The 13,524-nt window shown below is 36.8% G+C and overlaps 1 protein-coding gene across 4 annotated transcripts in view; it reads right to left on the minus strand.

Annotated features, from left to right (window-relative positions):
• Positions 1-2,461: 2,461 nt before the first annotated feature.
• LOC107142651 (cytochrome P450 4V2) overlaps positions 2,462-13,524 on the minus strand; it is a 20,876-nt gene continuing 9,813 nt past the window's right edge. For all 4 annotated transcript variants that reach the window (XM_015486096.2, XM_015486095.2, XM_015486098.2 and 1 more), the window contains 5 exons: positions 12,379-12,552; positions 7,891-7,993; positions 5,467-5,601; positions 5,191-5,370; positions 2,462-3,641 (listed from right to left, as the gene is read on the minus strand). In XM_015486096.2, coding sequence (XP_015341582.1) covers positions 3,469-3,641; positions 5,191-5,370; positions 5,467-5,601; positions 7,891-7,993; positions 12,379-12,552 — 765 coding nt within the window. In that variant the 3' untranslated portion in view covers positions 2,462-3,468. The remainder of the gene's footprint in view (positions 3,642-5,190; positions 5,371-5,466; positions 5,602-7,890; positions 7,994-12,378; positions 12,553-13,524) is intronic.

The raw sequence follows: 13,524 nt of genomic DNA on the forward strand, positions 1-13,524 counted from the left end.
TCCAGAAAAATGTATTTCATCTTACAGGCACAGAACTCATGCAGAGGTTTCCTTTTTTTTTTTAAATCATTTGTAGCGTTCTCAATTTTTTGAGGACATGCAGTTAAAATCTCATCTAATATTTTTATTTCTTCCCATGTGAGTTGCCTAAAAGCACACCTGAATTAGGGATGGGTACAGATTGTTCTCCCTAGAGGTATATTTTAACAAAAAATGTCTTTGTCTTTCTATGCCCTACTCAAAGAATGACATAACTCTGAAGTTTTAGATTTATTTTCTATTGATACATGTAATAATACATAATAATGGGATTTTTTTCTGTATTTGTACATGCACGTAACATAATTTGATCAATTTCCCCGGGACCTCCAATTTCCTTCCCTCCTCTTTCCCTTACTCTACTATACTGGTCTCTCTTTATAGTCATGAGATTCCCTCTCTTCCCCTTCCCGTTTTTTCTTTCTAGAGAAAATATGAGAAAAAAAAATACAACCTTTGACTTTCTAAGTCTGGTTTACTTCATTTAATATAATGCTCTCAAGTTCATCTATTTCCCTAAAAGTGACATAACTTTGTTTTTGCTAAATAAAATTCCACTGCATTATGTGTGTGTGTGTGTGTGTGTGTACTTTTCTTTATCAATTTATATGCTGATGGACACCTAAGCTGGCTTCATAATTGGTCCATTGTGAACTGTCTTGCTATAATTGTGGGATATACATAAATCACTATAGTATGCTAATTTTAATTTCTTTGAATAAATACTGAAGAATGGTATAGCTGAGTCATATGGTGGTTTCATTCCCAGTCTTTTGAGGAAAATCCATATTGATTTCCATAATGGTTGTACTAATTTACAATCCCACTAACAGTGTATATGTGTTTCTTTTTCCCAAAATTCTCATTAGCAGACCTTATTTTTATTCCTGATGACTCTGCCTTTCTAACTGAATTGAGATGAACTCTCAATGTAGTTGATTTGCATTTCTCTAATTACTAAAGATGTACATTTTTTTCATATATTTGTTGGACATTTGTAATTTTTTTTTTTTAATTTGAGAGGTATCTAATGTATTTGTCCATTTTTTGGTTGGGTTATTTATGAGTTTTTTTGTGATAAGTGTTTTTTTTTTTGGTTCTTTATATATTCTGGATATTAATCCTCTGTTGGAATAGCAGCTGAACCTTATCATTGGCTGGAACCCAGGACTCAAACTCTTGCAGGATTCTCTCCATTTCTTTTCTTTATGTCTTCTCTCCTCCTCACTTGTCGTCTCCTAGTAACTGCTCCAGAGGTTCAATTGCTGATTCATCCCAAGCCTCATGACCTAAAGTTTCCACCAATGGTCCCAGTCCCAGCTGGTACAACGCAAGGGGAGCACTCTAGTTTGAACTTTCTTGGGTTAATCAGATTAAGCTGGGAAAGTGGGATCACCTCAGGGACCGGAGATCGCCAAGTAAACCACATTGGTACAGCATGTGTATGTTGGGGAAGCAAAAGGATGAGAACAGTGGAAATGGGGTGGGGTTTATCATAGGGTTACCCTAAAAATTCAAGTATGCTATTCCTAGAAAAGGGAGGTTTATAGGCAGACTAAAAAAATTCAAATGTACCTATAAGGCACTTCATTAGATGCTGGACAGAAAGATATTTTTGTAACTCTAGAAACATTTAGGGTGAACATTTATTTATTTATTTATTTTATGACCAGCATCATAAGACAGGTCAGTTGGTTCAGGAATTGACTTTCTTGCCTGTGACAAAAAATATGCACCTACTCCATAGTCCTTCATTAGAAGTTTTAGACTCTAAATCCCTGGGGCCCAATGATAGCGTGGCTTTTGCTGATTCCCAGGAGATTTCCTGCAGCCCTAGGAGATTCCACTTTCTGCTATTAGCTGAGCAGAATGCTCTGGAGTTCTACTTCTCCTCTTTCTTGAGTCACAGAGATTCACAATCAGAAGGAACTATTATTAGAAAGTCCCAAGTGTCACTGAGGACTTTGACTTTCAAAAGTGCTATTTTTTGTAATTGCCCACTGTGAATCAGAAGCCACTGATTTATCTTTTAAAGTTATTTAAATTTCATACCAACATCAATTCTTTAAATAAAATATAGCAACCAAGTTTAAAATACAATTTATTTTTCTAGAGGTAACTCTTTCAAGCAGAAGACAGATAATGGGGAAATACATATTTGGTTATCTTCTTATTTTTAAAAAATCAGCATCTATATTTTCAATACTATAGAAATGATGTAATTTCTCAGTTCCAACTCTGACATGTGTCAAATAAATTAAAATATGAAAAACAAAGTATTTTAGGCTAAATAGAGATATTATACCAAAAGGAAATATCAAGTCATGTTTTGCTTTAAATTTAACTTAATGCCTAGTGTAGGTTCAATAAAAATATAAAAGCTAGGTTAAATGTAAGTGCATCACTTGAGAGGCAATACCAATTTCCACAAAGAAAGTTTTATTGCACAAAAATCATCTGGGAAAGAGTATTCTACATATATGAATTTCCTAGAAAATAATATTAAGCATTGTATAGGAAATGTTTCCAAATTTCTCATCTACTTCCTTGGCTTTTCTCATCAAGTTAGGGACTGGCTGGGTTCTATCCTCTTTAGGATACTTATGTGGGCACTGTTACAGACTCTACCTGTAAATGCCCCAGGCAACAGTGTTTTGAAAATGGCTGTGGTTTTGTAACTTCTTCATTTGATATCCATTCCTTGCTTCTATCTATTGGTGTCTTTTGAAAATTGAAACAAACCAATAAACCAATTTTGTTACAATTATTTATTGAAAGTTTTGGAAAAAAATCACTGAGTGAGTATTAGAAGTACTGTGTATCAAAACATTTCAAGGAATGTGCATCAGATTATCAGATTGACAAGTATGTTGTGCAGAAATGAATTCACTAAAGGCCTAATCTCTAATTGAGATATTATTGGGTTGTTTACTAAAGATGAATGGCTTCTTTGTTCCCTCAAGAGTGAAGGAATTAAAAAAAAAAAACAGCAGTTAAACCAGAGGCAGAGTCCTGAGTTCTTAAAACACATCTAGGCACAAACCTAAGGTCCACAGAGCAATAGCATATTGCAATAGATGGTGTCTTAGAATGAAGAGGGAAGATTGAGAGTGTAGACCTCTATCTGTTTCTAGCCCTATCCCAACTAGCATGACTTTGGGCAGAAATTTACCTTCTTGTTGACTCTATTCCTTTACATAAGAGAGAACAGCAGGTAAACTATAAACTCCCAGTTTATCTGAAAGCCATTAACTAACCCTATAAGGCACTAGATTACCAAGAGGACTCTATTCTAATAATTCATGATATATAAAGGTAATTAGGATCTAAAAAAAAAAAGGAAGGCTAAAAGTGCACTTAAGTTGTAAACGCCAAGTTTCTTATACACAAACATCTTTTTCATGATAAGGCTACGGCCCAAGAACATAGTTAGGATGCATCTGTGTCTCTCCTCTTCAACTTGATCCAGATGCCATTATTTGGCCGGAGTATCAATTCTCCTGACAAGCCAAGTTCTTCTCTTTTCTGGGTGGATTCTACCCAAAACTTCCTCAGGATACAGGAAAGAATGGTCTTTTCTTCCATCACAGCAAACTTTTGACCTTTAAATTAATATAAATACCATCATTTTAATGATATACAACTCTAATGTGAGAAATAAGAAGCCCTGTTAGAGAAATAAGCAACTTAATATTTTCATATAGGTCCTAAAAGAATCAGAATCACTTGAGATGCTTGTTAAAAAATGAAGATTTTCAAGTACCCCTTTCTACTCTCATCCAGTGTTATCAGTGGCAGCCCAGAGAATCTGAATTTTAGCAGTACAGAGGACCACATGTTCTATGTCCAGAGATGCACCCAATGGTGAATTGAAAATATTTGGAAAATAATTTCATCTTCACTGGAAGTGTACTGCTTTTCCTGTAACTATTCCCTAAAGCATACAGTATCTCAACTGCTTATACAGCATTTAGATTGTATTAGGTATTCAAGTAACCTAGACATGTTCTAAAGTATACAGGAGGATGTGTGTCAATTATAGGAAAATACTACACCATTTTGCACAAGGCACTTGCACACCTGTGGTTTTTGGTATCTGTAGGAAGTCCTGGAACTAATTCTTTAAGAAAATCTAGGGATGGCTACATCCCAGATGAATCCTGAACTCATTCAAGCTTAAGAATTACTACTCTGAACTGATTTTTATTGGTCCTTTAGTTTACTATGGAGTCACCAAATATGCTTCAGAGTCACTCATTTAAATCTGGCCTCATTTTACTAATGTCTGCATTTATATAAATGATAAAATGCTTTAGAGATACTAAAGCCAAGAGTGTTCATAATACCTGGTGATAGATACTCATTTCTGAAGTACTTAAACTAGTCACATAACAAGTATCTTTTGTTTGGTTTTGCAAAATAAAATTCTTAAAAGCAACAAACACAAAAACAAGGTTACACATAACCACTCATGTAGTTTGTCTACTGCAATAAATTATATTTACCTTTAATCCCACATCTATAACATTTTAAGACCCTACCTGGGGTGAGACGTTTATGCTTTATGTTATGTGCTGAATTGTGCTCTCCTTTAGAAGTCCTAATCCCAGTACGTCAGACTGTGACCGTATTTGGAAATAGGTTCTTGTAAAGAGATCATTAATGTTAAGTGTGAACCTTAATCAGGTTAATTTAAAGTTAAAATGTGGTCATTAGAGTTGGCTGTTATACAATCTGACTTCAGAAGGATGAGAACATTGGCCCACAATAAACAAAAACCCATGGAGACATAGGGAGAAAGCCACCATCTACAAGCCAGAGGCAGGCCTGGGAAGAAACCAACCTCACTGACACCTTAGCCTCCAGAACTGTGGGAAAACATGTACCTGTTGCTTAAGCCAACCTGTGCTAATTTGTTATGGCATCCCTAGAAAACAAATATACTTTATGAGAGCATATTTGTTATATGCTTTGCAAATATGCTTTTGGAATACTTTAAAGCTATAATGTAAAATGGAGGAAAAAATAAACCAGGTTTTTTTTTTTTTTTTGCATCTGGGTAATGGCTCATCACAATTCAAAGTAATCCTGGTGAGAAACCTGCTTATCATGTGGGCCTGAAAAGTCACACCCAATTGTAAGGCTACAAACCTATACAGTTTCTGGGTCCAGCAGAGAAGGGGACATAGGAGTATGGATGGCGTCCTTGTGTGTTCTCAGGAAAGAACCGTTCTGGCTGGAATTCCTCGGGATCTGGGAAGTATTTGGGGTCTCTGTGCAATGCATAGGGAATGATGACCGCCTCGGTGCCTTTTGAAATCTTGTAACCAGCTGTCAAGAAGTAAGCAACCCATCATGAGACTGGAGCAAGACAGACATTAGATATGAAACACGCTCTCCCTACCGGTTCACTTCTAGAACACTTACCCACTTCACAATCTTCATTAAGTTTCCGGGCAAACAAAGGGACAGAGGGGAAAAGGCGAAGAGTCTCCTTAATAACACATTCCAGATACTTAAGTTTCTTCAGGTCTTCCAAGGTAGCAGGATGATCAGACTTCCCTGATTGAAGTAAGTGTATAAAACGCCAATGAAAGAACTGTCTGGACTTGGGGCAGAGGTGAGAGCATCGTAGAACACATGACTCAAACACCAAAGGTTAAATACCCTGAAGTAGAATTTCTAATATTATACATAATCAAAATACAATCAGATGACATGCTAAGTCAAAGAAACCAGACACTAAAGGTCACTTACTGCATAGTTCCATTTACAGAGTCACAGTGAATTAGTGGTTGTCAGGGGCTGAGGGTCAGGGGAACGAGGAGGGAATGATTAATGGTATAGGGTTTCGTTTTGGGGTGCTAAAATACTTTAGAATTAGAGGTGACAGTCACAAAGCATTGTGAATATATTAAATGCCACTAAATTTTACATTTTAAAATTATTCATTCTATGTTATGTAATGTTGCCTTTCTTAAAAATATGACAAACGGAGTTGGTACTTGCAGCACAGTAACCAAAGATTATTTGCTCAAAAATATTACAATATTTTAGAAGGAAGGCATAATATGCAGAACACATGACAAACAGCAGAACATTCTAGTGACAACAATTGTTATATGAGATTAAAAAGCATTTGCAAAACTAGCAACGAGCTAGAAATTGTGGAGGATATAAACACTGAAACTCCTTCAAAATAATTGTGAGCTTTCAGAAGATCATATTTTCTCTCCTGAGGCACTCTAAAATTAAGTCAGTGTGGAAAAATGACTGCAGAAACGCAGCTAAAAAGTTTAGATTGTCTCCATTCTACAAGATGAAGCCATCCCTTGATATGACATTCTAGTCTTTCTACAATCTGAACACAAACCTTGTTTCCCAACCTCATCTCTCAATTCTACATTATACCAATATCCTGAAATTCTAGTTGTCCATCATTATTGGCTATTGTCCTCTAAGCCATAATCTTTTCCACTTCTGTGCTACTGTTCATCTAGTTCCTCCCTTTCTAGAATGCTTTTCTTTTCCAACCTTCTCTCTTTATTTTCTCTTCCTCAATTCTGTTCTCTAGAAAAATGTGTCAGACCATGTGGTTGGTTGGCTAATCCAACTTTTTTTTTCCTTTTCACCTTCTAGCTATGGAGAACCATGTGATACATGATTTAAATAAGAATAAGAATGATGGTAGCCCCTTATGGCAGACCAATAATGGCTCCCCAAAATATTTAGGTAGGTCCTGATCACTGAAACCAATAAATGTTACCTTATTTGAAAAAATGGGTCTTTGCAAATATGATTAAATCTAGGATCTTAAAATGCAAAGGTTGTCTTGGATTATCCAGGAGGGCCCTGAATGCCATCACAAATTTCCTTACAAGATACACACACACACACAGAGACAGAGAGAGAGAGAGAGAGAGAGAGAGAGAGAGAGAGAGAGAGAGAGACGGAGGGGCTATGTGAAGACAGAGGAAGAAGTTCAAGTGATAAGCCCATAAGTCAAGGAATGCTGGCAGATGCCACAAGTTTAAGAGTCAAGAAATTGATTTTTCCAGAAGGAGTTCAGTTCTACCAACTCAGTGATAATAAGCTCAGTGATACTAATTTTGAACTTCTGGTGTCCAGAGCTGTGAGAGAATAAATTTCTGTTGTGTTGTGCCTCCCAGTTTGTGGATTTTTTTTTAAACAGTAGCAGCAGGAAATAAATACATCCTTCATCCCCACCTCCCCTATCTTCTTGCTCTGAAGACGGTAATGGTGCCTAGAAAAACAATCAGGTGACAAAAGCCAAGATGGTAAGGATAAAAAAGAGAAAAGAGGAAGTCTGAGAACCTGGAACATCTCTCTTGGCATCATCCTGGGACTCTATCTGCAGATTGCTTGCTGTATAACAGAAATTTACCTCCTCTCAGCTTCACCCAGCTCTTCTCTCATCTGTGATCAGATACAGTCCTAGGAAACAGCTTTCCTCTACCTTTATAATAACTTCACCTGCTCCTCTGTGCTTCCAAACATCACCTCTGCCCATTGCTCAAGGGCACAGCCCCGGCTCAAAGCTTTGTGTACATGTGTCTGACATATTAAGCAGTTAGACCCTGGAGGGCAATCACATCGATCTATGCATCCTCAGACTTAAGCCCAGTACAGTCACCTGCTAGGAGGTCGACAAATGCCTACAAGGGAATGGATGAAGCTTGCCAAGAAGGAAGATTCTGGAATGATCCTATACAGGAGCCTTTCTGCTTATGCCAATGTCCTTAGAGTAGGCACATCCTTAATGAGCAAGAATGACATTTGCTTCAGTGGACTTAGGACCCACGATAGAACTAGTGAAGGGGCCAAACATACCAAACACTTCATCCAGTTCATTGTCCACTTTTTTCTGGATTTCTGGATAACAACCCAATAGGTACAAGGACAAGTTTATTGCAGCTGCAGTTGTATCATGGCCCTATAAATGTAAATAAATAAAAAAAGGCTAAGAAAGCAGAGTTATGTTGAGAAGATCAGGAGTGTCTATACTAGCTCTTTTGAATTGTCTCTACATTTGACAGCTGTCGTGCAACTATGGAATATAAATTGTTTCTGTACAATATCTCACCTCACCGAGAAACAAATAAAACCATTCCTTAAAAGTAGAGATTTAAGCTTAGAGATGGCATATTTATGCCTCAAGGTGTTGCATACTTTGTGGGAAGTGGCTGTCCTGTGCTATTAAGGGGACCAGTTGGAGCCACTCGAGAAAGCTAGTCCTTTTAAAGGGGAAAAGAAGTTTGACCTTACTAAGCCAACTTACCAGATCTGTACTTCTTTACCTTCCCCCATCGTGAGGGTGGCCTTACCTGCCAATAGTATCAGTGGGTATGTGTGTGGTTCTGGGTAAAATTCTCTGCCTCAAGGAGGTGACAGATATCCTCATTTAATGCTAGCTGAGATTTAGGCAAAATATTAGTACTTTGCAGAAACTAATTAATCTTCACAAAAACTTTAGGAAATACTTATTACTACTATTCAGATTTTAGAGATTAAAAACTGACCAAAAAAAAAAGTCAAATAATTTCTCCAGGACCAGATAGCTTGGTAGAAGGTAGAAGTAGGAACTGATCCCCACTCCCAGAATGCCTGAAGACAAAGGAGAGGCCACATTATCCTCCTCTACAAGTGCAAAATGGCCTGGAGTGGCTTGTGATCAGGAGAAGTCACCATCATAGACAGCCTCATTTCTGTCCACTCAGTGTTTTAGGCATGTGGCTCTGATCCTCATCTCACTCGGACATTTTTATGTGCAAAATCAGTAAGCTCATCAAAAAATGTACTAAAAAATCAGAAACTGTAATATAACTCTAGGAGCAAAACTTTTAGGACAAAAAGAGAAATTTTCCTTCATATATGATCTTACTTTTTCATTTTTCCTATAATACACAGTGCTCATTGTATTGTTTCCTTCTCTGGGGAAAAAAACACCTCAAATACTTGTTTTATAAAACAGCTCCCACATTTAATTGTTTGAGGCTTATTCTGCAAGTCTTAAAATATACAGTCTACAAGTTTCTGATATTAATGCCTAATTGCATTTTCTTAAACTTATAGTTCCTTTACAGAACCTACCCTGAACCACAGAGATCATTTCATTCAGTTGGCTACTGAGTCACATAGAGAAGTAGTCTTGCCAAATATTTTTTAATAGCTTTTCTGGGATTTGTGAGTAAAATCTGGTCTGAATGTGTAGGAGAAGTCTGCTGAGATTCCTAGTGCAAGATGAGGCAAGAGTTTATTGAAGCACATTAGTGAAAGAGGGGAGGGGCTGGCACCTTAATAACTAATGGTTAGAACCTGGGGCATAAAAGGCATGGTGTTTATTGTCTGCATTCCCCTCATGGAGGGAGTCACAATATTCCACATGGTGTGCCTCTGACTCAAAGCAAAGAAAAAAAGAATAAGAATTTTGAAGAATGTTTGAGCTAAAAGAAAGAGATCATTAGGCTGGTTATTTTCATATGTGTACGTGTGTGTGTGTGAATGAGTGGCTGTGTGCATGGATGTGTGTGTGTGTGTGTGTGCGCGCACACACATGTGCACATGGGCAGGATGGAGATGTAAGGTGCCTCCACTTCAACATCAGATAATAACAGCCAATATCTGCTTCATGCTTCCTATGTGCCAAGCATGGCTCCTTGGAACACGTTCAAAAATCTAATCATCATAACTCTTCCATGAGGCCAAGGCACAGAAGGGCTAGGCCAGGTGACAAGGCCACACTAATACAAGTAAAAACTGGGCTATGGCCCCAGAGTCCACATACTTAATTTCTTTCTCTCTGTCTTCCTTTTCAGTTAATTTAGATGTCCACCTTCTGCTTTAGATTTCTTTTCAATAAAGTGCACTCTTTTTTAAAAAATATTTATTTTTTAGTTTTAGGTGGACACAATATCTTTATTTTACATTTATGTGGTTCTGAGGATTGAACCTAGTACCTCATGCATGCTAGGCGAGCACTCTACCACTGAGATACAACCCTAGCCCTAAAGTGCACTCTTAAAAAAAAAAAAAAAGAAGAAGTTTAAAACCACTGATTCAGTTCATCTCTCTTTAGCACATAGAGAAATTGTGATTGAGATCAGGAAGCACTAAAACCATTTCACTTGCTAATCAGTGTAGTGGTAGAACTAGAACTCAATTCTCTGATCCTGAACATCACTTTCTTCTATTGTGTTGTAGAACTTTACAAAAAGATTGCACGACACCATCCTATTTGTCTATTTTTGCTTTTCTTATTGTAGGGAATCATCTCCAAAGAAATTACTAGCTTTCCTACTGTCTTTTTCTTCTAGTAATTTTAATTTCACATACTACATTTACATCCTTTATCATTTTGAGTTAATTCTTATATAAAGGGTGATATAAGGGTCCATTTTAACTCTTCTGAATGTGGATCTCTAGTTTTCCCATCACCATTTATTGAAACTCTCCCCACTGTGAATTCTAGGCACTTGGTCAAAAATCAGTTGGTTATAAATACATGGATTTATTTCTGGGTTCTCCATTCTGTTCCATTGGTCTTAATGTCTGTTTTTATGCCAGTATCATGCTATATTGATGTCGTGATATATTTTGAAATCAGGTAGTATGATGTTTCCAGCTTTGTTCTTTTTGCTCAAGATCGCTTTAGTATTTTAGGGTATTTTGGGATTCCATGAGAATTTTAGAACTCAGTATTTTATTTATTTGGAAAATGTCACTGGCATGTTTACAGGAATCACATTGAATCTATAGGCTGTACAACTGAAGTGTCCATCAACTAGAATATTCTTCAGTTTTTAGAAAAGAAGAAAATTCTGCCATTTGTGGCAATATGGATAAATCTAGAAAATATTAGGCTAAGTTAAATAGGCCAGGACAGAATGACAAATATTGCATGATCTCATTAATATGTGGGACCTCAACCAGTTGAACTCATGGAGATAAAGACTAGAAGGGTGGTGGCTCAAGGCTGTCTGGGAAGTGAAAGGGGAAAGGAGAGATGTTGGTCAAAGGATATAAAGTCTCAGCTAGTCAAGAGGAACAACTTCTGGTGATCTGTTGTGCAGCTTGGTGACCACAGTTAATAACAATGGATTGTATATTTCAAAATTGCTGAAAGAGTGAATTTAAATTATTCTAACCACAAAGGAACGATAAGGAAGTGAGGTAATGGATCCTTTAACCTGGTTTGATCATGCCACATTGCAAACATGTATCCAAACATCACCACATTGTACCCAATAAATATACAAAATTATTATTTGTCAATTAAAAATAAAATTAAATTTTTAAAAAGAATGCACAAGCCAAGTGCATTGGCATGCACCTGTAATCCCAGCGGCTCAGGAGGCTGAGGCAGGAGGATGACAAGTTCAAAGCCAGCCTCAGCAATGGCAAAGTGCTAAGCAACTCAGTGAGACCCTGTCTCTAAATAAAATACAAAATAGGGCTGGGGATGTGGCTCAGTGGTTGAGTGCCCCTGAGTTCAATCCCCTGCCCCCCACCAAATGAAAAGAATTCACAAGCATTGGCATTCAGATGGCTGTAGCAGAGCAGCCAGTACAATGCTTAGCATTGAGTCACCAAAAACTTGGATGCATTCTACTGTCCTCCCTTTGGAGAGTGTTACCATTTAAAAAATTTTTTTTTGCTTATCTTTATTGCAATGCACATATAGAAAGTTTTACTCTTTGTAAATTTAATATAACATTTTAAACTATTTTGTAAAAAGTACTGTTTAAAAATATATGAAGACCAGAAACCTCTTTAGCATTGCAAATTGGTGCAGATCTCCAAGGAAGGACTCTTTCTACTCTTTGGTTAAGTAGCCATTGTGGTAGCTAAGTGCTCGTTTGTTAGAACTTTAAAAGGAGGTACTGAGGAAGTGAACTTGTGGATTTGGAAGCATGAAGTAATATAGAGAACTGAGATCTAAATTTCTGGTGGCTCTTCTTCTTGGGAAAGTCTGGCAGACCTTAGGTTTTCTTAAGAAAAGAATGTCTCTACTGTGGTATCTACCATGACATTAAAAACTTGTTCTGAACAAGGAAGTTGGCCTGGTACTCAATCAGGTTCTTCAATTCTGTAATTTCTGATGATAATATAATCTTTTTGGTTATATGGAATTATTTTAACATTGATTCCTTTCTTAAAAATTATTCTAAAGACTCTGAAAAATAACTGGAATTTATTTGTTTTTTGTTTTTGTCTTACGAGGGATGGAACCTAGGGCCTAGTGCAGGTTTAGGCACTGAACTATACCCTGAGTTCTGGAATGTTAATGATACCTGAAAATAACCTGAGGATATAAAGTACCTCGAACATGAAGGTGTCAACTTCTTCTCGAATATCTTCCTGACTTAGCTTGTTCCCTTCGTCATCAGTCACACTTAAAAGCAAGTCAAGAAAAGCCTTGCGTTTATTTTTGGAGGGGACAGCACCTCTACATTCTCCAACTTCCTTCATTTTCTTGGTCCGTTCAGCAATGACCTATGTAATTTAAACATCAATCACCGGCTTTAGTTTAGACTTTGATAAGGTCTCATGACACATTTTTCTATGAAAATATGCTAGCCTCTCTAAATTAATTTTTAAAAATCTTTCCTGTTTTTTTTCCCATTTCTATGAAAACTTAGGCCTTTATTAAAATACATTAAAGCCCCTTGCTAACATTTGGGCATTGTTGAGTAAAACTATTAAGAACAAATTTAATGTCAGACAAATTCATAATTTTCAAGTGCTGTTTTTATAATCTGTCTATCATGGGAATAATCATATTCTACTTAATAGTACCCGAGAACTTGAATAAGCTAATGAGAAAAAGTTTAAGTAGCAGAGAACACGCAATCATTATATTATAGATCACTCTCAATTACATATGTTGGGAGAAAAGTAACAGCAGGCTGATTAGGCAATTCACCCTGCAAGTTTGCTACTACTTATGCCTAGAATGTTCTTTCTTTGTATGCCCACATGGCTAGCTCTTTCTCTTCTCTCCAGTCTCTGCTCACTGTCATATCAGAGAGATATTTCCCCTTCACTGCTACCCCATCCCTACCGCTCTGTTTTCCCAACCTTTTTTTATTTTTCTCCAATTCACTTACAGCCTAACATCATAACATACTAACTGTTCAGATTCCTTCTCCTCCAACTTAAACACCACTGTTCATGGGGTATCGCATTTGTCTTTGTTCATTGGTAGATTTCCAAATTCTAGAACACTTTCTGGCATTTGAAGAATGTTCATTAGATGTTTGTTGAATGAATAAAAGAATTAAAGTTCACACATTGACTTTCATTACACATTTGAACTTTCCTTCCCAATCAGGCAATTGAACAAACCTGCTCCTAAATGGCTTGAATGAGTACATTCTAAGCTTCTTAAGGGAAAAATACCACAAAATATTTATTGTGGAACTCATAGCCTAGATCTTAGTATGCAATTATATATATATATATATA

Source organism: Marmota marmota, unplaced genomic scaffold (assembly GCF_001458135.2).
Source record: "Marmota marmota marmota unplaced genomic scaffold, marMar, whole genome shotgun sequence".
NCBI classification, from domain to species: domain Eukaryota; kingdom Metazoa; phylum Chordata; class Mammalia; order Rodentia; family Sciuridae; genus Marmota; species Marmota marmota.